This window comes from Falco peregrinus, chromosome 5 (genome assembly GCF_023634155.1).
Source record: "Falco peregrinus isolate bFalPer1 chromosome 5, bFalPer1.pri, whole genome shotgun sequence".
Lineage (NCBI taxonomy): Eukaryota > Metazoa > Chordata > Aves > Falconiformes > Falconidae > Falco > Falco peregrinus.
This window is the reverse complement of record NC_073725.1, coordinates 59,318,058-59,342,832: the sequence shown is the minus strand read 5'-3', so window position 1 is coordinate 59,342,832 and position 24,775 is coordinate 59,318,058. Positions and strand designations below refer to the sequence as shown.

Below are 24,775 nucleotides of genomic sequence, written 5' to 3'. Positions count from 1 at the left end.
CCCTAGCAGACCCCTGTGCACATCAGGGATGGGGCAGAAGGGCCTGCAACAAGCAATGAGCTGCAGAGACTGGATCAGCAGTTCTCTACAACCCTGGTACTGCCCGGCACCTTTATGTGACTTTTGGCCTTTCATCCTACAGGCTTTTAATTTACTATTGGGACCTAAAGACATCAGCTTGAGGGAGATATTTAGATGCTCTGTGTAGCCCAACACTGTTCCCAAAGGGAGCCTAATAAATCAGATGCCCGCCCTGGGCTACGGTATGAATCGTTAGCATGAATCCAAACTGTGTCGATCTTCCTTTAATTACTGACACTGCCCTGCTAACACACCCTGTAGCAATGCTTCGCCTGTTTTTATTTTACAGCCTTTCAGCCCTCTTCCCAGTGACAGATCCCACCCTTTTTCTAATATAAAAAATACTACATTGTCCTGGGCTTCCCCATGTCAGCTTCACAAGGAAGTGGAAAACCCAAGAGATTTCTGGTTTGTTTGATTTTTTATTTTTTTCCTTAATGTTTCAGCTTCAATGTATTTTCCAACAAAAAAACCAGCAGTCCAGCCCTTTTCACATTCTGCCAGTTCACATAGCAGGAAGGTAAAGTACCAGCGAGAAAAGGATAGGTTTTGCTACATTGGCAATTTTTCTCCCTTTAAACTAAATGGATCACTCCTTCCAATGGAGCATATCAGACCAAATCCACTCACTAAGGTAGGTCTGGGCTGTTTTGTTCCAGCTGGGGCCGTGTGTCTGTCTGGGCAACTGGAGCAGGAGGTTAGACAAGCACAGGAATGGGAAAAACATCTTTGGGAAGCTGGGGTCATTCCTTGCCACACACATCACACATTTCTTTCCCTGGTGTTTCTCCTTTCTCTCTTCATATCATTTCCCTAGTCACAAGGCAGTGTTTTGAAAAGCCATCGGCATCCTTCCTGATCCTGCATCGGGAAGCCAGGAGGTGACAATGAAGACTTTGATTTTTCCAACTCAGGGAACAGCCTGCAGAGACCTGTCTCCATGCTGGGCATATTGTCACCCTTATAGTCACTTCTTAAATGGAGGCACCTTGTCTGTGGCACTGCAAATGTCCTGCTGAAGCAGCAGCATTAAAAATTATGATTCATCCTAATTTATTGCACTGGTGCCTAGGGACCAACCCAGATCAGCTTCCCTCTGTGCTAGGCATTGTATCAAGCAAGGCATGACACTCCCAAACAAAAGGGGAAAGTCAGAAAGGAAAAAGAGAAAAAGGCAGAGAGACAACAAATATAGAAGACATTTTGCGTGGATCGTTTCCCTATCCTTTCTCCCCTGATGACTGCCAGCTTTATCCCACTCACAAACTCCTTCCAGCTCCAGCTAGGCATGCTCATCCAATTTTTGGCAAATTATTTCTTTAGTAAAGAAATGCAATTTAAAGGGAACTCTAGCTATCTACACAGAATTAGATTTCTGCAAAGTGCTTAAGAGAAAAGAAAGAAAGAAAACAAACCGGAAGGATGGAAACAGATGAATGTTTCATTTTTACATATGTTTTGGAAACTTTCTTTGTTCATATCAAGATTCCATTTCCATTTTTTTCTAGTTGTCAGCTAATGATTTTATAATCAAGATCCACTGTTGAGGGCTGTAGATCTACCTCCTCCTGCAGGGCCCAACCTCAGCTCCCAGCTTCCCAGCTGCCCTGATTCATGGGAATCAAAGGGGCATCTCTCTGCAGCCTCCTGCCTCCCCTTGTCCTCCATGGATATCTTCACCCACACCACCCCAGGCCGTTCTCAGAGGGAGGACACTTCATGCTTGACACAGTCTTAGATTACCTGTACTAGTTTTCCCCTTGAGTTTTGAGGGGCAAGCAATCACAGCTTTCAGCCCTCATCGCTTCCTCATCAGCAGCCTGGATCTCCACAGTAGAGCACCCAAGGCATTAAAGGAGGAGGAGAGCGTATGCTACAGAGCTCAGCACAGAGCAAAACATTTCACTTACCATGGTATCAGGCAGTGTTCAATCTTGCTGAATTAAAAACATTAGACACCTTGTAATCACTCCTTGTGGTGCTAACCTTCCCTGCATGTGCAGCAACCTAACAGTGCTTCAGAGGATTAGCTGGAAGGAGGTCATATTTAGCTTTGGGGTGTGGGGGGCAGACACAAGACAGACCCTTGGGATTCAGTTCCTCTGGGGCAAGCCAGAAAAGCAACCACCTCATGGGATGAAGGACATTCCCTGGCCTTGGTAAATGGACCAGGAATATCCTCAGTCCTGTAGGGATGTCTCCTCTGAGAGCTTAGACAACACACAAGGAGCAACAGGACATTTTGTGCTTGAGATGCGTATGTTACTTCTAGGTACTCCTGTGTCTTATTTCACCATTGCCCACAGACAACTTCAGTTCCTCAGCAAGTGCAGTTCCCACCAGTTTTCAGGCATATTATCCACCGCTTGGCACCCAGTAAGAAGACAGACCTCTCTTCTTCCACTCTCAGAAGGCAGAAAGTGCTAGAGTGGCCTTGCTTACCTCTGGGGAGGGGAACTGGGATTTATTTCCATCAACTGGGGCAACCAAGAGCATGTCCTGCAGGATCGTCGTCATGTGCTGAGCCATGACCTTCTGCTGATCGACACTGCAGTGATTCTCCAGGGAGATGATGACAGGGTATGGTGAGGTCTACAACAAGACGGTAACATACATCATCAGTGAACCATGTAATTTCACCAGTCTATAGCAATTGATATAAGCCCAGTGCTGTTTTGTCTGGAAATGAGTGTTTCAACAGTAGGGTCTAGTATTCTGCTAAAATGAGCATTTGTTAAAAATGGACAAATTTAACTATGCAGTAGCTACTCAGATCTCTGCTGGCACCTTCCAGAGATGATGATCCAATGGACAGGGCACCAGGCTGGGTCAGGATGCCTCCCACAGACTTACTGGGGCCCTTTGATGAGGCTCCCTGTGCCTCCATTCTCCACTGGCACTGTGGGCCAGAGCACCTTCCTACCTCAGAGGAAGGACTAGGAAGGGAGGCTTTGAAATCACTGTTTGCTCAAATCCTTAGGTGACTTGAATCCTTCTCCCATTCATGCACAGGCCTGATCTGGTTCCCTGTGGCCCCTGCTAGTCATTTTGTGTGCTGAAGGCATTGTTGTTGTCACTGCTTTAAAACCCCAAAGGAAACTTGATACTAATTCTCAAGTGCACTGAAGGAAAATAGGAGAAAGCCCAGTGAGCCTGGACAGACCCAAGGTTTTTAAAGGCTGCTGGCCCAACACTGCCATACAAGACTCTAGGCCTGCTCATTCCTTTCAAAGCAGATTGGAAGCAGTCCTTCGCATCAGTCCCTCCAAAACACATGCATATGGGCTCCTCTAAACTCGGAACGGACCCAGAGACATCAAAGCCAACAAATCATGAGCTTGTTTGCATTTCCCACCAGGTACACTCAAGATATTGGGCATTATTTTCATTGCAGTGGGGTCCAGGATGCTGGTATAGATCCAAACTCATCCTCAGATAGGGTCCCTGTCCAGCAACTCCCAGGAATGGATCTCTGCAGAAAGCAGAACATGGATGCCCAGACAGAAGGACACATCTTGTACCCATGAGAAATGCTAAGATGAAGTCTTCATTGTTTATGCTCTCTGCTGGGAGAGCAGAGACCTACGATCAGTCTTGGACTGTGCAATATGAGAAATCTTAGAGGGTCCCTCATCCTTACTTTGAAAGCATAGTTCTTGATGGCCTTAATGACATCGCTGAAGAGGATCTTGGAGGTGAGAGTGTAGCCATGATAAATGATGGGCTCTGAGTTAGGGCCATCCCAGCAATCCAGTTCCACACAGCGGCAGCCTTTGGTGAGGGCTCTGGAAACAAAGAATGGACCTGGTTGGGTACTAAACCTTCTGCTCCATCTCAAAATGAGTGTGCGTGATGCACAGGAAGGTTGACAGGAAGTTAGGGGAGCAAGGGAGAAAAGAGGAGCTTGGAAAAACAGGAAAGCAGATGGAGAAAGGATGGGATCAGGAGGGCTCAGAGGTTGAGCAAGGAAAGCACAGTGGGATCTGAGAAAGGAGGCAGTGAAAATCCAAGGTAAGAGTTATCCAAAGAAGACATAGCAAGTGTCAGATAAGAAAGGACACTCATCATGACTGTGCCCCAAGTCTTTTCCTAAAGATGGCGAAGAGCAGAGAAAATCAAGAGTGGCTGCATTGGAAGAGACAGTAAGACAGTCAGCCTTAGAAGTCAAGTCACAAAGTGTTGATGATGCAACTTCTTCATCTAGATCTGACAAGACATGAGAGATGAATCCTCAGAGCTGTCAGGGAGGGAGATGTGGGAGCCCCATCATAGCTGGGGAGACTGCTGAGGGCCAGTTTTCTAAACTGAATCTACAGACTGAATTTCCACCTGCAAATCCCACCTCTACATACCCATACTTTCATTTAACTTACTCTAAAATGTAGGTTCCCCCTGTACAAACTTGTATTGTCTAGGAGGTGATTTTGTCTCTTTTACAGTAACTCCCTATACGTTTCAGATAACACAACTCCTTTAACTCATTGCAATAAGAATCATAGAATCATAGGCTTGTAGAATTATAGAATCACAGAACCATATAACGGTTTGGGTTGGAAAGGACCTTAGAGATCATCTAGTTCCAACCCCCCTGCCACAGGCAGGGACATCTGCCACCTGCCCAGGTTGCTCCAAGCCCCATCCAGTCTGGCCTTGGACACTGCCAGGGATGGGGCACCCACAGCTTCTCTGGGCAACCTGTTCCAGAAACATGGGATGTTTGGGTTTTTTTAACAGCCAAAACATAATAATTCTGTTATTTTAAGATACTGTAAGAGGAATTCAAATAGCTACTGAAAAGCAACTTGTGCCAGATTTCACCCTCTACTCTTGAGGTTGTGACTCAAGACAGCCATTGTTCCCTGAGAATCAGATAAGTAATAAACAAAGAACTGTAGTCACTGGCTTGCTTGTAAGGAAATACTGTCTCACTTAATAAAAGTACAGGTCATAGCAGAAGTAATGTAAGATGGCTGTGCAAATTAGTAAAGGCCAGTGCAAACATCTAGCCATGAGACATCAGACAGCATTTGTTGTTAAAGGGAGAATTAGGCAACATGTGATTGATTTTCTGTCCAGGGACACTGCGGGAGTATCTGAGCTGCTAAAGAGGGACCAGGCATGAGTTTCCTGATCACCCACACTGCTTCATTAGCTCACATCCCACCTCTTTTTTAGGACTGATCCAGCTAGGTCTCTCCAAAATAAACCCCACCATGGCTCTAGGGATAGTCCATGCCAGGGGCAACTCTCCAAAAGCAGTCCAGATTGTAAACATCATGACAGTATGCATCATTTTGGCTCCTTCCAGTACCTACAGAGTCCTGCAGCTCTATCCCAGAAATCTTCACTCACTGTAAGCTCCTTGCACTCTCTCAAGCCATATTCAGAGGAATGCAACATACCCCCTCAGCATCATGCTTTGAAAATGCCATGCTAGAGGGCTGGAATTCAGCCTCCACATGATGGTGGATATTTTAAACTACTCCCAAACGTAGTAATTATACATCTTACAGTTGGGTGGACCCCACATGGGCCCAGCAGAGACCCAGGTCAAAGTGCTATGAAAAGGGGGGGCATGGCCAGCCTGGTTTAGAAACAGCTCATCCTAATGTGAACATGGGCCAGTCCACATCACCTGGTCTTGGGGTGGGAGATTGCTTCTTGGTCCTCTCACATCTAGCGGTATAGAGGCACCCTATGTCTTCTGTCAGACAGAGGTCAACCTCTCACACATGTATAAACACACACACACATACTTTACCTGATATAGGCTTCTGTGCTGCTCGGACCTGTGAGCTGGTCTTCCATTAGATAGGTGTTGTGTGAGGATGACACCAAGTAGTGACTGAGAGGTTGAGTCATGTCCTGGTAAACTTTACGGTGGGAGGAGTTGAATATATTCCCATCATCGGACAGCAGGTACATCAGGAAACCATCTTTGGTCATGGCGTTACCCCTCTTGGCTGCCAGATAAATAGATAGAAACCCCATACTGAAAATCTGACCCCAACAGCTTGTGCCATCCTCTTCACCATGATGCCTGCTGCTCTACAAAGGCAAAACATGCTCCCTAGGCGTTCAGCTAATAGTGAAGATACTGATGTTGTTTAGACAATGATGACAGCTTTATCTGCCTGAAAGTGCTTTTAAAACCCCTTCACAAGCATGGGTTTTTATGACACTTATTGTCCTTGATAACACCTTATAAGTGTCAAAGACAGCCCTTACCTCCCCTGTCTCTAGAGATCTACAGTATAAAAATCTCCATTCGACCACTTCAAGCTTCCTTCATGGCAACACAGAGAAGCTTTCAGATGTCTAAACACAGCCAGATAAATCCTGTCTAGATTATCCAATGAATACATGATTTGGAAAGAGTAAATGCAAAATTACCAAACTTTGGGGAGAAACTGAGATCTCCCCAGCTTGAGAAAGTGAGTTAGGTCCCAAGTCTGACATCTGCAAAGCACCATCCCTCTCCTGAAGGACAGCAGATCCTTCACCAGGATAGTGCCAAACCAGTCTGTGGTGCTGCATTCGTTCTTTGAACATGTCTCCGAGGTGCTCCAGACTGACAATTCACTTAACTTCCGAGCAGAAAGACAGTTCTGTGATTGCTCTCCTGAACAGCTGCCACCTTTTTGGCCCTCTAGTCAGAGATCTCACCACCTGATGGCTTTTCAAGTGCCCACATTCAAAAACATCTGCCTCCATTCCTGCTTCTGGAGAACAGAAATGTTGCTACGTTCTTAACCCTGCAAAGCCACATGAGGTCTTGGCATCTGAATAAGCCACCAGAGCCTTTCCCTTAGGAATTGCATCACCCTCTAGCCAACTCTATAGCAACCCCTCTCCCGCTGCTCACTGTAACCAAGCCAAAATTGAAGAGAAATATTTCCCAGGCTCTCCTGTGCCTCCTCTCCTACAGCTGCTAATGTTGCCTTAGAAGACTGGTGTTTTAGAAGCAGCTCTAAGGAGAAAATGACACACAAGACTGCAGAAGAAAGCAGCAGCAAAGCAATTCATAGTTCATCAAGAAAGCAAGATTTTGAACCAAACCAGCTAGGGTTTCCAACCTACCTCTTTCGTTGGGCTCATATCTCTGAATTAAGGCAGGGGCAGCAACAACAGCATCTTCTTCTTGCTGCGTCTCATAGAGGAACCTCACCAGGTTTTGGCAGGACATGAACCCTCCTGCATCTGAGTATTTTTGGAAGATCTTGTCTATTTCCTTCCTCTCTGTTAGTATCTTGTAAAATTCCTCTATCTCATCATCCTCCAGAGCCTCTGTTTTGGACTTGTCACAGTGCTGTAAACGTAGAGGGGAGAAGGAGTGAAAACCTTCTTTCCTTCTGGCATATGCCAGCCGTAATCTGCACCAGGGCTACACAACGCAGAACACAAAATAATTGGAAACAGTTACTGGCCAATGAACAAGAAGCACTTGTTCAATGACAATGGCTTTCATTGACAAGGCCAACAGTCACATAACAGTTACAATTATTACTATTTACTCATATTATCACTGTGCTGAAAAGCACCAGGCATGCCTTGAGCTCCACTGCACTGTGTACTGTGCAAACCATAAGTTCATCAATCTAAATATAAATCAAGGCTCAAGAGAAATGTAACTCTTGATCTCAACAGGAGGAGGAATATAGGGAAACAATTAACTTGATGCATCTTAAACTACTGATAGAGACTGTGGCCTAAAATCCAGTAAGGCCATCTCCTTGACCTTAGTGGGTCTGAGCTCAGGCCTCAAGAGACTGTCAAGGCTAGCAGTAGGGCTAGTTGCAAAGATGACATCAAAATCCACTTGAAAAAATTGCTAAACATGTACATATTTAGGTATGAAAAAAATCCCTCTTTCCATGGAAATTTTCCATTCTTATCCAAAACCCAGTAAGTAATAAAATCTCCACAAAATTTCAAAGCAGGTATCTTCTCAAGGAGCTGCAATTCACATTCTTCATGCCCCCATGTTCCTCTGCAGTTTGAACTATTCCAGTAGATAACAGCTCCGACAGAGCATGACAGTCAAAGACTTGACTGACCATGAAAGATTAGGAGTTTAAGATATGCAGGTTAGTATCTCCATGAAGGACAACAGCTTTTCCAACAACAAATACTTCCAGTTTATTTAAAATATTCCCGGTTCAATTTTTCATCAGAAATTACAGTCTTTCTATGGCAAATCCTGATAATAATTCTGTTGTTTTTTCCTAGCAGAATTCTTCATGGAGAGGTGAACAACTATTTTTCAGTCATCTCTGGGATATAAATCTCTGCATTAAATATGGACTGAGAAAAATAAGCAGAGATGGAAAACAAGAACCTATCCCAGAAGAATCACTTATTGCAGGGAGCATTATATCACTTCCAAGTGGTTTTCCCTGCAAATTTCAGCAGTCAACTTACTTCTAGTTAATGCCTTTTTGTTATGATTTTCTCAATATCTAAAGCAGACAAACAGACCCTTAATAGTGGTGTCCCAATCACACATAGCTCACTCACATATTTCAGGTAAGTCTGAAAAACACCATTTTTTGCATGGATGCCAAAACCCCTGCAGGACAAGTTTTTGGCCTAAAAACTTCTCCTCTTCAGGCCTGAACTTGGAATGGCAAGTGTGGTCCAGGTCACTCAGAGGAGACCATTGTGCATTTCATTTCACCCTCGCTACTATCAGTTACTACAACTTAGCTGACAGATGGTAACTTCTCAAACCAGAGGAATTAAATTGTTTTCCCTCTTTGATCTCCTATGATAGACAGAGCCATTGTCCTAGGTTTTATGACCAAAATGTATGTCTCAGTTTAACCAGTCATCATACCAATCTCAGCCTAACTCAGCTAATGATCTCATTGATAACCATGGTGGCTTTGGCAGTGCTCCAAGCGAATGACAATGAGGGACTTTCATCCACTGCCAATCCTCCACTAGAGTCCTTCACTATCTGTTTATGGTGCACATATAAAACCAAACAAAATTATCACGATGTGCAGCATTTCACAAACTGAACTGGTAGCAAAAAGTCCAACTTGTCCTGACTTCAGAATCCGCTGGGTAGAAGCATACTCCAGGACAGATCAGATGCACAGTATAAAAGTGAGTTCCTTCTGCTTGGGCTACAAGAGCTCCAAATTAGAAAGAAGATCTCAACCCAAAATACTGTGATTTACCTCACTTGTATGGATCATGAACCATGAGTCCTGAATGAACCTTGGCCTGCCAGAAAAAGTCAGAACCTTTGTGATGCACCAGAATGAATATTCAGGTTGAAAAGATGTGAGCAATTAGAGGAGCTTCGTGCAGTTTCTGGTTGCATTGCATATGTCTTACTCAGGTATGCCTAAAACCTAGATGTGGACACAGAATTATGTGATGAAAAGCAGTAATAATGTAAGAACATGCCCTGTAGCACTCTCCTGAATCCTTGATCACCCGTGCTTCCTGTGACTAAATGAAGAAAAACTCACTAAGACAGAAAAGATCACCCTTTTAATATGCTGTAATGTCTCTCAGTCCATCTAACTTTAGGCAGTATGTAAACTGAAAATGTAATTGCTTTAGGAGCAAGACAGACTCTTCCTGGAGGCAATTCAGCCCACAAGCGATCTGGAAGAGCCTCTCTTTCCAGTGGCTATATAGGAAACTTACAACAATTACATGCCTAATGAGGGTACTTTAACTAGCTGCCTGTGTTTAGATGGGTTGAATCAAGGTTTAAAAATTACTTGGAGTCCTTCAACAAAAAGGGAATTTAACTTCATCAAGTTTCCACTCCTAGAGCTCCGTTGTAACTATTGCAATAGCAAGAGTTTCATTAATGAAGAGGAGACTGCATCTCTAAAAAAAAGGGGTATCTTTTCAGGTTTTTGATGTTTGAAGATGTAGGGAGTGATTCAGCTGATGAATGTGAGATGTATCCTTTAGGACGAGGTGAATCACACCCCGATCTCCATTATTGGCCTGACCTACACAAACAGCAAAGGAAGTGTAAGTGTTGGTGACTACTTCCAATGTAGAAGTCTGCACTGGAGGCACCTAACTCAGAGGAATCCAAGCCCTATTGCTATTCTTCCAGGATCTTCCTGAGCAGGGAATGAAGCACAGGATATGCCAGCCAGAGCAGGCAATACATTTGGAAGATTTTGCTGAAATTCTTTAAGATCTGCTGACGACCTTCCCCCAGTTCTTGCAGAGTTACCAGGGAAAGAGAGACCTCTGTAAAGCAAGGATTAGGAAAATTGTATCTCCTCTGGGGGAAGGTCCTAGTGAGATCTTGCCAACCTTCCTGCTATCTGCTTACAGGAAGGAGCAGGAGAACTATTGCCCGGTGCCCAAAACCACCCACATGTTTACTGCTGATCAGAAAAAGCATTTCTGAAACTGCACACCCATGAATTCAAATCCTGCTTCAGACAGGATGGAATCTGGAAATTATCCAGATGTTTTATCTCACCTCAGCAAGAAGGCTTCTTTAGAGAGAAACTAAAAGCTCAACAACTGAGAAATTTTCATCCCTTTCTAATCTTCTGATAAGCTCAGCCAGCAAGCCGAATCTTGCGAATTTAGAAGTGTATGTCCCTGACCAGATTAAATATGCCTTGGGTTATTAAATCAACCAGGCTGGTTCAGGCTTGGGTGCAATGTTACACATCTATCATGAATCTGGGTGGGGTTTTTCCTCCAGTTTGATTTCTTTTTGTTTATAACTGTCACTTGGCATGCCCCACCTCTGAGAAGTGAGGAACTGGGTTCATAATTGTAACAAAACCACTTTCAGCCAGACTCAGGCACTGACATGTGGTTATGGCATGCAGAACTCCTGAAACACCTGGGACTCAAACTGCACTTGAACTTAGCTTTTCCCTTTTTCTCACATTACCTATGTTTGCATTACATCTTCTATGAATCCTGGCAAAATTAGGCATCAATGGTAAAGAAAGATCTTAACACACCTTCATCAAAGCATTGTGCTGACCTAAGTTGTTAGTGGGGATCTGCTGAGCACCAAAACCCAAGAGTGCTTCCTTGGTACAAGAAAAGATGCTAGGAGTTCACTTTAGCTTAGGTCTCCCACCAAAGCTGAAAGCTGTGGGAGACCTTGACCTGAGCCAATAGCAAATACTTTACTGGCTTGTTCTTATTACCTGGAAAATTTTCTTGGCATGATAGTCATCAACTTCAATGTTTACTTCTTTCAGGAAGTTCTTGAGCTCTTTCAAGCTCATCTTGTTGTCTTTGTTTTTATCAGCTTTCCGCAGGCAGGTATGAATCCAGCTGTGGGATGATGTAAGGAAATCTTTACAGGTCAGTGCCTAGCCTAAATACCACCCTTCTGCTGCCCTTGGCAGTCTGAAGACTCTGAACCACCTCTCCAGCTGCTGTAAATCAGCATGCTACCACTGAACAGCTTACATCATCTCACCTTCTGCTCTGAAAGAGCAAAATGGTGCTTTGGCAGAAGCAAAATGCACTGTAATACAAGCAATTGTGACCCAGGAGAAGGTTTTTGCCATCTGGCCAAGGCTGGATCTGCTCTCTTTACCCTGTAGGAGTTTCTGGCCACAGCCAGAAACAGTCTGATTTCTCTTTTATGACATTCTGCTCCAGATGTATAAAGGGGATAGAGGAAGGATGAAAAGCTCCCAAGTGGAGCTTGGTAAACTCACTGTTACAGATTTGCCCATATTCAGGATATCAAGGCAAACACTGAACAGAAATTCTCCAAAAAGAATCATTAATTTTTTGACTCACCTTCAGCTTCTGTATTTCTTTAGGGATTTCTTCATATATGTCTTAAGAGCTTTGTTGTGAGCAGAATAAAACCCAACTTCGTAGGTCTTGGCTTCCCCTCATGAAATGCACAGGGTCTATTACCGTATCATACTGTGGTAATAGTTCCTAAGAGTCTGGTTTATAATAACTTCAATATATCTATGGATCTGGAGTGTTTACTACAAAAATGAGCTTTTTAATGTGATTCCAGATAATTTGGACTGGATCTCCCATGTTCTTTCAGTCTCTTGGGAAAATAATGCTAGACAGTTGAGATACCTTGCAGTTTGAAACCAAAAAAAAATAATGCTTTTTGCATCATGAACTGCCTCTCTCTAATTTGCTTTACTGTCAAATAAGAAAGATCATCCAGAAAAATCTCCTATTTTTCAATAGAAAAATTATCAAAGTACCAGTTTGACCTCCACAAATGCAACCTTTGACATCTTGCATAGGAAGCATTGCTTCAAACTCATTCTAAAAAATTATCTTTAAAAAATGCCCAATCTGGATGTTAAGCAGAGTAAATCTCAGTGTCAGGAAATACCAGCTGAGGCATGTAATAACAGAACATTTTAACTAGCCCTTTGAAAATAACCCCCCAAAAGGGCATTAACTAACAGGCTTAGGGGCTGTAGACATAACCCTGAAAGAGATTATTCATCACACCTACCACTACATCCAAATATTTCCGAATTATGACTATGGAGATATGTGTAAAGTGTTTGTAAGTATTGTTTGTCTCATGGAAAGTTGAACTTTCTGTCTTTAAAAATCTTGGCAGGTGCTAAGCAATGACCTCACACTGCATCCATCTTAGCCGGGTAATACTAATATTCCCCTTCTTTAGACAGGGAAACCAAAATAAAGAAAGGCTACATTTCCCCAGCTCCCAGGGACACTCTAAGGCCTTGAACCACGGTCTGGCTTGGACTGATTCTTCCCAGAAAATGAAGTTTGGGTCCAGAAGCTCCCATGTGCAGAGAATGCTCTGCTGGGAGCACAATACCATCCATCCTGGGGTAGAGAACACCCCCTCCACCAGCTGTGCTCCAAAGAGCGTCTGCTTAGCATGTCAACATGGTGCCAATAGTAGTGCCACCCATTCATACCTGACCCCTGCACTTCAGCTCCCCTTCACAGCCTTCCCTAAAAATAACAGGCAGGAGTAACATGCAACTCTAGAGAGCCAAGAGGCAATCTAGTCTGTCACGGCCAGAGATGAGTAGCACAGCTGGATAACTGTGTGTAGAAACTACTCTTTTTGCTCTAACCACTGTAAAAACACACCTGTTTTTTAAAAGTGCAGTCATTTCCGCTGATCATGAGCACCCAGAGGTCATGCACATACCCAAAGGCAACTCTGGAAGGCAACATATGGGCAGTAAATGCATCTGCAAAAGAATACGCCCGGGTTCTGCCTGTGAAAGGAGGGTGCTTTCCTGTTATAATCCTTCCAGGGAGGCTGAGCAATGCGGGAGGGAAATCAGGGAGCCCATGAAGAGCACAGGCACACAGTGGGCCCTCTCCCCGCAAGGGCAAGCAGCAAAGAGAAAAAAAGGAGACTACAGACAACTGGGGCCTCAGCCTGCTGTTTCAGCAAGCAGCAGTGACCAGTCCCCAAAACACCCAAACTCCCCATGCATCTGGCTCCCCTCAGGTTTAAGACAGCTTAGCAGAGCTGGATGAACCAATTCTTCTCCTCCAATACAAACAGCATTTTGCAGCCCTGGTTGTGGGTCTTCCTTTCACCCAGCACACCTATTTGGACTTGGGTGGACTAGGAAAAAGCTGGTCCCATTCCTGTGTACATCCAGAGAGAGCCTGCTTCCTTGCCTCTTGTTTTTAAAGGAACTTCCAGCTCCAGGGCTACCAGCTTTCTATTAGAAACCAAAGAGAGATGACTGAAACTATCTGGCAGATATCCCATGAATGTGCTCAGAACAGAAACACTGTAAAACTTCTGGTAAGTGCTTCCCAACCCAAATAAAAGCTCATACATAAATCCCAGAATCGAAGCAGACAGTGCCACACTACTCAAATGAAAAGTCCCTTGTATTTTCTGGTCTAAAGGCTTCCCTGAACAAATACCTGCAATATTTGCTAAATAATCTATGCCAGTTTATTGCAGAGTTGAATCAGAGGCTTAATAAAACAGTACTGTATGTACAAGAACACCAGAAGTACTCACCAAGCATGTGGGAGTTTTATCTTTGTAGGCATACAGGACTGGAAAGGACACCTAAGACACTAAATCGAGTCCCTTGCTACCACAGGCAACTCCATCATATTATAAACTGAACAAACCCCATCTGAAACTAGCAAAATTTTTGCTTTCAATACTTGTTTTCAAAGTCTTGCACATTCCTTACTTGCTTTGCAAGGTTTTGGAGGCTGGAAAAGATACATTGCAAGGCAATTCTCTGGCCATGGGGACAGGCAGGGGACCCAAAACTTCTCATCTACTGACTTTTCTTCCGTGCTTACAGATGTGGAGAACACTTCTGAGGTTTAAAGAAGATCTGAGTAAGCCCACGCTGCCAAGCAAACCCAGCGAAGACAGACTAAATTTAAAATCCCAGGCTTTAATTAAACATCATCAAATTTCAAATGAGAAATCATGCTGTTCTGTAATTCCAGGTTACGTTAAATGGTCTGAGACAATCCCAGATTGGAAGCCAGCACTGCACAGTAATTACTCTTCCAGAAATACGGCTTGCCTACCCACCCTATTTAGCTTCGATTCTGCTTTCCAAAGACAGAGAGGCACTTTTCCACACTGGAAATTTACAGCCTTCTTCCCTTGTAAATGTCATTGTTATTTTTCCCCCCTTAGCAATTTTATCTCTTCTTACGGGGAAGTTTTTCAGCAATATATCCAATTTGACACACTCCAGGGACAACTTTCTGTAGTACAGATTTTCCCCACACACTGTGGGGTGGGGGAAGCCTTCATATTGAAAAGTAAGACTGCCAGGCTGCAACATTTCCAATAACACCAAAGTTTCAAGATTTCAACTTGTCTAGGGACTGCTCCCTTCCACCATGGACACACAACTGGTAACACTCCTGAGGAATGACCTTACAGCCCAGAGCTTGAAAAACCATCTAAGACACTCATAGTGCAGGAGATAAACACAGCATCCCATGCACATCAGAACCAATGGAGCCTGATTCCTTTAAATGAGCAGCACTATTGTTGTGCAAGAGCTTATTAGACTTCAGAGAATTCACAGAAGAGTAAAGCCTGATGAAAGATCATCATTTATGGGCCACCTCCATCATCAGTACCTTATTACCCAGCAGGGAATCCACGTGGAGTGAAGCCTTCACTGAGGGCGAGACTCCCTGGTGCCTGCTCAGGCTCAGACTCCAGCTTTGTGATTTCCCTTAGCTAAGGATTTTGTATCTCCCCTCCTCTCCACAGACACTTTGATGTTGAACAAGGCATGAAGCTTACACCACCTTCCCTCACTGACAGCGCTATCCAGTTTCCTCTCTGATAGCTGGATGGCTATCTTTCTGGAGCTTAAAGGAACTTAATATTTTATGACTGCTGAGGCTCTGTCAAATCAAGGTGAAATCAGCCAACAGGTTCATATGTCATGGTCAGGGCATCAGACACACAGGAACTGCAGAAAATCCATCAAAACTGCACCCACAGATATTGACTCTTTTTATATGGATGTGAGACCTGTGATCACAAAGCAACTTACGGAGTGAAATGCAGCCCTGGGGAAAATTCCTTGTGAATTCAGAGAGCCAGGATTTCACCCAGTAACTCGCTCACTCCCCATTTCACAACTAATCCACTCTTTTCCTGCTCTGCTACTTTTCCTTTTTGATGTCTGCATTGTCACTACAGCAATTGCAGATTCTTTCAGTGCAAAACTTCCTCCCATGCTGAGGCAAATAAGAAGTAATTTTCACTAAAGTCAGTGGAGCTACCCCAGAATAAATTTGGCAGTCAGAAGAGGAGAATCAGTTCCCTCGCCTTGTATTACTGAGAAACACGATAAACAGTACAGGCTTTTTATGCCTTGCCAAGAAGTGTCTGTCCTGGAGTTTACTGCAATGCAAGTGAAACCAACCCCTGATGAACACAAAAAATAATGATTGTTTTATCTGGAGCCCCCTGAAAGAGGTGATTCTTTGCTTAAGGAGCTATGTTAAGCCTGAATCCATTTTTTCTGGTACCACTGTAAACCAGGGGGGGAAAAGCACTGGAAAACAAGGAGCTTACTTGGGTGCAAAAACAGTGTGAGAGAAAACTTGGTGCCCAGGGCCAATAGGAAAAAAGGGGGTTAGTCTAGTATCTCCACCCACAGAGAAAGACAAGTGCATCTTTGTCTGTGATTAATCACTTTATAAAGCAAAGGATACTGTTGGAGTTTCTGTTTCTGGTTCATGGAGTTGCTGTGGGCTATAATTTTCCCAAGGCCAGAGATCCAGTGGTTGGCATCATCCTCTGAACTTGCAATGAGGTCCAGGTTTTTCCGCTGGTCTTTGAAAATGATGGAAAAGCAGCGATACTCTGGGACATCCTTGGCATATTTTTCCATACCTTCTGTTTTATGACCTGACCTCACATCCCGAATATCTTCAATGGAGACTGTGGAAAGAAAGCAGAGCCTGCTGTCAGCAGGGGTTCAGTCAGCCTTATCTCTACTCAGTGAGGGATATTAAGAAATTACTCTCTCCTTCTGCAGCCTCTGAGGGATTCCCTCCCCTTTTCCCCCTTCCACAAACTTTGGTACTAAATAAAGTTCAAATCAAGAGGAGCAGAAAGAGCAGGAAAATAATAATAATTTTTAAAAAAACAACCACAATTCTTTCCCCATGTGCTTTATGTACCAAAGAAGCAGAATATGCACTAGATGCCATGCAGAGATTATCATGTTTATGAGATAAAATCATTGCCAAGAATTTGGTTCCGTCCTTGCAACATCCCTGACTTGATCTCTGCCTCCCTGCAAACATCATCTCACAGGAAAATGAGAGATGACTGCAGTAAGAGGAGAGCAGAGACTAAAATAATAATTCTTTAGTTTGCAATAAACATGAGAACGTATAATTTAAAATCCCATATACTCTTCTCAGTCACATTAGTGCAAATCAGGGAGGCAAAGACCAAAACTTCAGAGCAGTCTGGTGTCACCCATACTCTGTCCTCACCCCTGTCAAGAGTAGACTTGATCCCCTTTGCTGTGAGAAAGCAAAACACTGCTTTCAAGACCATCCTTCCCCATTTCCATCTCTGCCCCTCAGCTAGTGGAAATGAGCCCTGAAGTCACACCAAGTTTGCAAAATGCACACACAAAGCAATCCAGAAGGAGCAGTGCATTCAAGAGACTATATTATTAAACAAATACAAGTAACAGGGACATCCATACATTGCCCCTGAAAGCATGCAGGTACCCTCAAACTGTGGTGAAATCAAGCAAGCTCCTAGCAGCCTGCACAGCTTCTTTTTGTCTTTCATGGGCCACTTAATACATCTACAAAGGACTGAAAGGGCAGAAACCACTTAATCACATTTGACTGCTGAGAAACTTAACACCAAAGTAGGGATGGCACCTTCACACAATAAATGGCATCAATGTTTGCAAACAGTGTTGGAGTCCATAACTAAGAAAGTCTCATTGCATTTTTCTTGGGTGGGAGACAGGCCAGTTAACATTTTGCAAATATCTACCGATACCATCTCAGGGCACACGCACAGACAAGGCAATACACTTGAGATATCCAGCCATCTTCTACAACAAGCTTGCCAAAAACTAAATATAACCACAGGACTTTGAAAAAAGAAAAAAATTAGCTTAACCTCTCCTCTACCTCAAACTGTAAATTACAGGTAAAAATTATTTCCTGTAGTGCAGATGTGTGAGATTGATTTTGTTTGTGCTTATCTTGAAGGAGCTTTGTTGAAAATCAGTATGTAAAATCAGAGTGTAAAATAAGAGAAATTTGCCTTTAAGCATCCATTTTATCAGCTTCTTCATTTAAATTGGTGTAATTTCACCATTAAAGTGCCTGGTTCGTTCAAAGTTAACACTGCAGAAAAACACCAGTCAGTATCCACCCTCCACTTTTTAGCCTGGATGCCCTGGGATCATTCAAAATTCATAAGATGCTCATTAGAGTTTGAAAACTTTCCTTTTTTTCCCAGGGCAGTCATGATACTGCTGGGGGGGGGGGGGGGGGGAGAAGCCACTCAAAACCACACAAAACTTCAGTCTTCAAAAATCAGTAACTTTCCAAAACCAACACCAGCCATTTGCTTTAAATTCTTACCACATGTTGGGGTGGTCAAACATCTTCCACAGGACTTCGTTGGTTTGGTTCCTATACAAGAACATATCATGAGGACCTTCCTGGAGCTGGCAAAGTTGCTCCCTGACGATTATGAGCAATTATCTTTGTGTGGTCTTTTATTATCACTTCATAAAGGCCAACAGTTGATCAGTCAGAGAGGAGAGGAGGAAAAGGTTGGGTTGGGCTGCTGTGGAATTACATTATCTGGCCAATTAACTGTAGAGTGAAGGTTTATGGTTTTGAGTACTAAAACCATTCTTGAAAGAAAAGGGCTACAATTCTGTGGCAGCTGGGCTGCTAATGGAGAGCCTTGCTGGTGATTCCGTCCGTTAACTAGGGCATTGGGCAAATGATAGTGATTGTGCCTTAGGCAGAACTACACCCTTTAATGTAAAGGATGCTCTCATATTTGGACAGATCCAGCTCAGTCCAAAAGTCTGAATTTTAGTTAGGCTCCTTTTATAGCCAATGGGAAAAAAAGAAGCTTTTGGAACACAAATGTTCTGTCCTGTTTAGACAAAAACTTTATGGTAAGATAAATCAGACCTTTAATGCATGGCTGCAGCGGACCCTTGACCAGAAAGGAAGTCCAGCCTGAGCATCTCAGATGCAGACATGATAAGTAGGTGATTCTCCTCCACTCCCGGTCTTTTCTGGTTATGGCATCGCAAGTGGAAGGATCATCCTGTCATTCCTCATCACTTGCCAACTGCTCACCACTGCTTGGCTCATACCAGTTATTGTCCCTTCAGAATGGCTAGCTAGTCTGCTTGTGCAATCAATCCCTAAACTTTGGGTTGGCAAGGACCTAGTGTTTCCAAGACTAGAAAAACTGATGTTAAATATTGGAAATTTAGAAGGGATTCTTTGGAAACCATTACCTGGCAAAGTGAATCCACTGGAAAAGAGAGTTGTGTGGGAGGAAAAAAAGATTGAAAACCTGGGTCTGGAAGGGCTGCCTTGATCTCTTTAAGGTATGCTGAGAAGAGGATGATAGAGGGCACAGAGCTCCTCGATGCAGAAGAGGTACAAGGAAGGCTGAATAACAGCACTGGTGTCTACTATAGTCACGCAAGAGACAAGGAGAGAAACTATCAACACAGGAACTGTTAAAAAAGCAGGGTAAGGGAGGACACTTTTTAAAGCTTTCCATAGCTTGGTCATGTGTACTGCTTTCATCTGTCAATAAAAAAGCTGAAGCCAAAGGAGTTGGCCCAAGCCATCTGCAAATGTTACCTCTTTTCTGGAAAATCTTAACCCAGCATGAGTACATTATCAGCTGCTCCCAGGCAGTGAGTGTACTGTATTAGCAGTCCCAAACTAACTGTGTGCTTAGCTATCTGCAAGGAGAAATCAGAAATAACTGGGGGACAGAGACATTTCACAGCAGAGGAACACTTATAGCAAATACCCATCAATCACGTATCACTGCAACCTTCCTGTTCCTTCCCCAACATGCCACAGTGAGGAGGTAACCACAAGCACAAGAAAATCTGGAAAGTTTGCATCTACTTCTCCTGAGTGTTTACGTCTGCTGAAGAGGTGGTTTGTGTAAAGCCCAAAACGTGAAGCACAAGACAAGGAAGCTTGTGTCCATCCTGGCCTCCAGACATTGAGTCAAACAGGTTACATCCCGGTCAGCCCTCCCAGCTGCTGCAGATGCTGCTCAGCCAGTGCCACAGCCAAAGGCTCCCCACTGACATGAACATACAGCAGCATTCCAGTGAAATATTCCTGTCTGAACTAGTCTCGGGGGTATGTTGAGAACTTTGCTTTTTAATTCTCCTTTCAGTTTTCATCACTGGATACTGCCCTTGTGCTCCTCCCTTGGTAATTCTCAGTGCCATGCCCTTCTCCCATTTCACCCGTGGCATTAGCAGGCAGGTATGAGTCAGGCCCACAGGAGGCCAGTTGTGACAACCGTGATGCTTTCAAGCAACCAACATGCATCTTTTGGGTGTCTCTTTTGATTTGGATTTCTCTCTTCATGGCTTTCAAGGAACTTGCTGTTACACTTGCAAACTCATCTGCTCATGCAGAAGGAAGACAAACACCTCTCAAAGGAAAACAAAAGCTGTGATTCACACTGGTGTGTCTGTAATCGGACTTGGGAGAGTCTGCAAGTACCCAAGTCCAAAACAGTGACCCACAAAACCTTGCTGAGCAGGTGCAGAGCCTCACCTGTGCCTCTGCCTGACCCAAAAGCTACCCCATGCCCCAGAAGTTAGTTTCTTCGTTCAAGTGGCCCATGCACAAAAGGGTCCCTCCCCACCTCCCTCCAGCAGGACCTGGGCTGGCCTGACCGTCCTCCATGAGGTGCCCTCAAACACACCCCAGTGCAAGGGTTTCAGCCCTACATGCATGTGGGGAGAAGATGGCCATTTGTGTGAGAATCATTCATGCAGGAAGCATTAGGGAGAGGGACATAAAGTCAATCTCACCATCACCTTACAAGCTGTAGCCCCAGAGCTTTCAGGCTTCAGAAGTGCATCCAAGTCACATGTACGCACTATGAGCCACTGAGCAGCCAAAAATACAAGGGCTGAAGAGCCAGAAGGACAAGCCTGGTAAGGTGTCTAATAATCAGTGCACTTATCTGAGACATGAGCCCTTGCCACTGGCCTCTCCACCTCTTCTCCCATCACTGCTCCACAGGTAAAATGTCCAGACTGTGCTGGGAGCACCGACAGTAAAACATTTTGGTAATCCTAAGGAATACAGAGAAAGGAGCAATGGAGGCAGAGAGCAATCACCCTTTGCCTTCCTCCTGTTTGATAGGCAGCCCTCTGAGAGGAGATATTTTGTCAAGTCTTACGGAAAAGAGAGACAACAAGGAACTGAACCCACATATCCCGGAAACCACTGAGCATATGAAGGACAAGGACTGAAAGGTGCTTCCTCCCTCCTTGTGTCTTTGCTGATAAAGAGGGAGAGAAGGGTCAATCTATCGACACTTGGAGGCACTGCCAGCACAGCTGTCCTTGAGCTACTCCTCAGGAAAGAAGGGCAGTTTTTTCACTCTGGGGAAATGCTCCTCAGATCCTCTTCCTTCCTTATCCTACCTCCCTGTCATTAAGTAGTGATCTCTGCAATGTGGCATTCAGTCACACTGAATTACTCCATCCCGCTCTAATTGTCTCAGTAAGTCACTTCTGTTTACTGTCAGGAAATGCAGATGAGAAATGTACTCTGCTGTTAATAGCTTGCACCGCATTTGCACACAATACTGCATGTCTGCAGAGAGATCAGACCTTCAGCAGCTGCAGCTCAGCCAGGCTGGCTTAGCATCTTGTCAAGAACAGACGAAAGCTGCTCCCTGACCCCAGGACTGCCCTGCCAGCCAAGATGACTGCAGCAAGACTTACACGGATTGCACAACACGCAGAGCACGTGGGGCAAACTGGCACTACTGGCTGCTTCTCTTTTTGGTTTCACCCCAGAAAATGCTGTTTAGTTGATTTCAGTTTCACTATAGGTGGCTGAAGCTAACGGCCAAACGCAGTTGGGACCAGGACCTTTATAATCAGCGGGAGCTGGAGCACTGTCAACTTGCTGGACTGGGAATGCCAAAGGCTATCCATCACCCTCATCCCTGAGGGATGCTTTAACATAATGATTCAGGGGTGGGTTTAGCATGAGCCCCACTGTGCTGTGCTTTCTTAGCCCTGACCACACTGCACTTTCATCTCCCTCTGCGTGAATTACTGCAGGTCCAAGCTGCTGATTCCTCATCCATTCTCTTCTCCTCTCCCCCTCCACTGATTTGCTCAGCACATTGTTTTAACTTGAGAGCTGCTGCACAGCAGTCAGTCCTCAGTGCTGGTGTGTGTCAGCAGCTGACAACCAGTGATGCAGTGCACATGTAATTTCACAGGTTGTTTGGAAATACCTTTTAATATAAAGTCTTTACCCAATCTTTCTGTCTACCCACCACAGCCCAGGGTGTTGATGTAAATAGAGTGATGTCTATTTACATTCCTTCCACACATCACAACCAGGGCCCTGCAAACTATTTCTGAAACTAGTCCCTACTTCCGCCATTACAGTGCCATTAAATTTGGATCTAAGGCTCTCAACACTTCTGTCTTTGCATTTAACATATGCTATGGAGAATAAGGTCAATATTTGTCAGCACGCTGCCTGTGATGAAAACTGTCACAGCAACGCATGCCGTGGCCTGATTCAAAATTAAATCGAAAAAACAGGCAGCTCTGCATTTGAAATGACTTGTTTTATGGGTTGGTGATTTTGATAAAAACTAATGAGACCCACAGACAGGCAGTTTTATTTTCACAGCTGACTGGTGCCTTGCATAACACATTCACATCAGCAAATATTTTTCCAGGGACAAATATATGTCTGACCATGAAGCAATGATTCCTAAAGAAACTGCCTAACCAGCTCCAGAAGGAAACTGTCAGTGCAGCCAGCTGCCTGCCGCGCATATACAGGTTGCTGAGAGTTTCTGTTGACTTTAGGCACTTATCAGGAGCAATTTAAAGTTTTCACTTCTTGACTTGAGCAAGCCCCGAGTAGTATCATGTTTTTTCTGCTCTTCTGCAAGCAAGTTCAGGGCATTAACTCAATGGAGACCACTGTTCATTCTTCCATAAAAATGGTATGGTATGTTCATCGCATGGCATTTTAAGAGCATTCCTAAATTTCACAAGAACTCAAAAATGAAAGAAAACATTTTCTGCTCAACGCTGGTAGTGGGCTATAAACACAAAGCCTTTGTACTACATTTAAATCATGCAAAAATATCCTATAATTGGCTCAGAAGTCAGGGGAACTGGAAGAAATTCTATGCATTTTTATTAGTGAGGATAATTAATCATCACTTCAAAATATCAGTTTCATTACTTTAAATAATAATACAATCATCACTTGCAACATTCAGTTGTGCAACTGAACTCAGTTTAGCTCACCTCTGTAAACTTCCCAAATTGATTCTTTTAACCAAAATACAGGGAAAAAAACACCAAAATACAGGGAAAAAAACCTAACAACAGTGGTTTTTATGTAAAGCTCTTGGCCAGAAATGGAAATATTTCAGCCAAAACTCCTAAATGTCTTTCTTGACTACACTGCTAGTGACTCAACAATGCACCCACAGTGAGTCATCCTTGGTGCAGTGTCTGAAGCTTGCTCACCGCTGTCATGGAATACGTCATCTCCCTGAGTCTCCAGCACAGAAAGAGTGCAGGAGGTAGCAAAGCACCAGCTTTCCCAGGGCTCCACTGTAGCACCCCTAAATCTGAAACAACTCATTCAGTCTTTTCCTTCTGGCTTTGAGTATCCTGCTTCTCCACCAAATGCTCAAAAGGACGTTTCGCTGGAAAGTTTTCAACCATCCCTACAAATCCCCAAGCTCATGGAGTTTTACAGGGATTGAGTCTGGCTTAAGTGAGCTCATGCTAGGGATTTCAGGTGGTTTAAGAAAAGACTTTCAAAAATCAATTTCACTGAAAGCAGCACATGCCTTTTTGATCTTTTTTTCACATAGGTGAGACCTGATATTTTACCACAGCTAAACAAGAGACTGTTGCTGACAGGCTGCTGCTCTTTCAACACAAGACCCTCTGCTCTTCCCCCTTTGGCTCTCCTCTCTCCCACCATATTGATGCTCAGGAGTGAACTAGTTTTGATTGAACTATTTACCAGCTCTCTTGCACAAACCTTTTCTTTGCCCTCAAACTGTTAATCCTGCCACTAGAACCCTATTTTCTTAGCCCAGGGAGAATGCTGTCCCATGTGTAAAAGCCTCATGAGCCAAACAAGGATCCACCCTGACCATGGCTCTACACAACATTTAAGATAACAGAGAGCAGCAGTGCGTTTATAGGCCTGGTATGCAGCTCAGATACAGGATGTAGAAGGCTATGGTGAAAAACGGATTTTTAAAGGTGCCTTTGTACAGCTCTTTGTGCCCAGCACTCCTATGCTTCTGCTGGAGCTAACCAGACATACACACAGGGCGTAACACATTTGTTGGAAAACTGATCACTTAAGATGCTTCAAGGGCTTTTGGAAAAAAAAACCTCCACCCTTGGGCCTAAATGGAACACACTGAAAAATAATGGATTATGGACAATAAGGCACAAATGGATTATGTTCTACCTTCGTAGAACCATATTGGCTATCCCTCAAAAAGCCCTGTGGGTAATAGCTATCAACACAGTATCCAATCTAAATTTCCAGTTGTTTAATATAAAAACAGAGGAAGGTATTGGCTGTACCCTGTGTATCTGATCCAGATAACATCTGTGTCTGTGACAACTCTGATGTGTTGGGGTTTTTTAACTTCAAGCATCTGAGATTTGTCTGTCTAACCTTGGCAGTCCCCAGTTTTATCTACTAGACACCACCACACAATGGTTTACAAATAGCTTTTCTGCATGATTATACGAACAGTAACAGAAATAACAGGAAACTGTCCAAAGAAAAATAAAACTTTTACTCTACCCAGACTTCTCTGAGGTGCCTCCATCTGCTTGCTGTCAGCAATCCTGCAGATAAGATTAGACCTGCTGCTAAAACCTCCCAGTTTCCATTCTGCTCATTCTTTTTCCTTCCTAAAAAAGGCAGCTTA

General features: G+C 43.9%; 1 protein-coding gene across 2 annotated transcripts in view; it reads right to left on the bottom strand.

Moving 5' to 3' along the window:
• PLCD1 (phospholipase C delta 1) overlaps nucleotides 1–24,775 on the bottom strand; it is a 56,388-nt gene that overhangs the window by 14,712 nt on the left and 16,901 nt on the right. For both annotated transcript variants that reach the window (XM_027791731.2, XM_005240959.4), the window contains exons 3-8: nucleotides 16,252–16,480; nucleotides 11,241–11,370; nucleotides 7,162–7,390; nucleotides 5,843–6,044; nucleotides 3,722–3,866; nucleotides 2,524–2,673 (exon numbers count right to left, since the gene is read on the bottom strand). In XM_027791731.2, coding sequence (XP_027647532.1) covers nucleotides 2,524–2,673; nucleotides 3,722–3,866; nucleotides 5,843–6,044; nucleotides 7,162–7,390; nucleotides 11,241–11,370; nucleotides 16,252–16,480 — 1,085 coding nt within the window. The remainder of the gene's footprint in view (nucleotides 1–2,523; nucleotides 2,674–3,721; nucleotides 3,867–5,842; nucleotides 6,045–7,161; nucleotides 7,391–11,240; nucleotides 11,371–16,251; nucleotides 16,481–24,775) is intronic.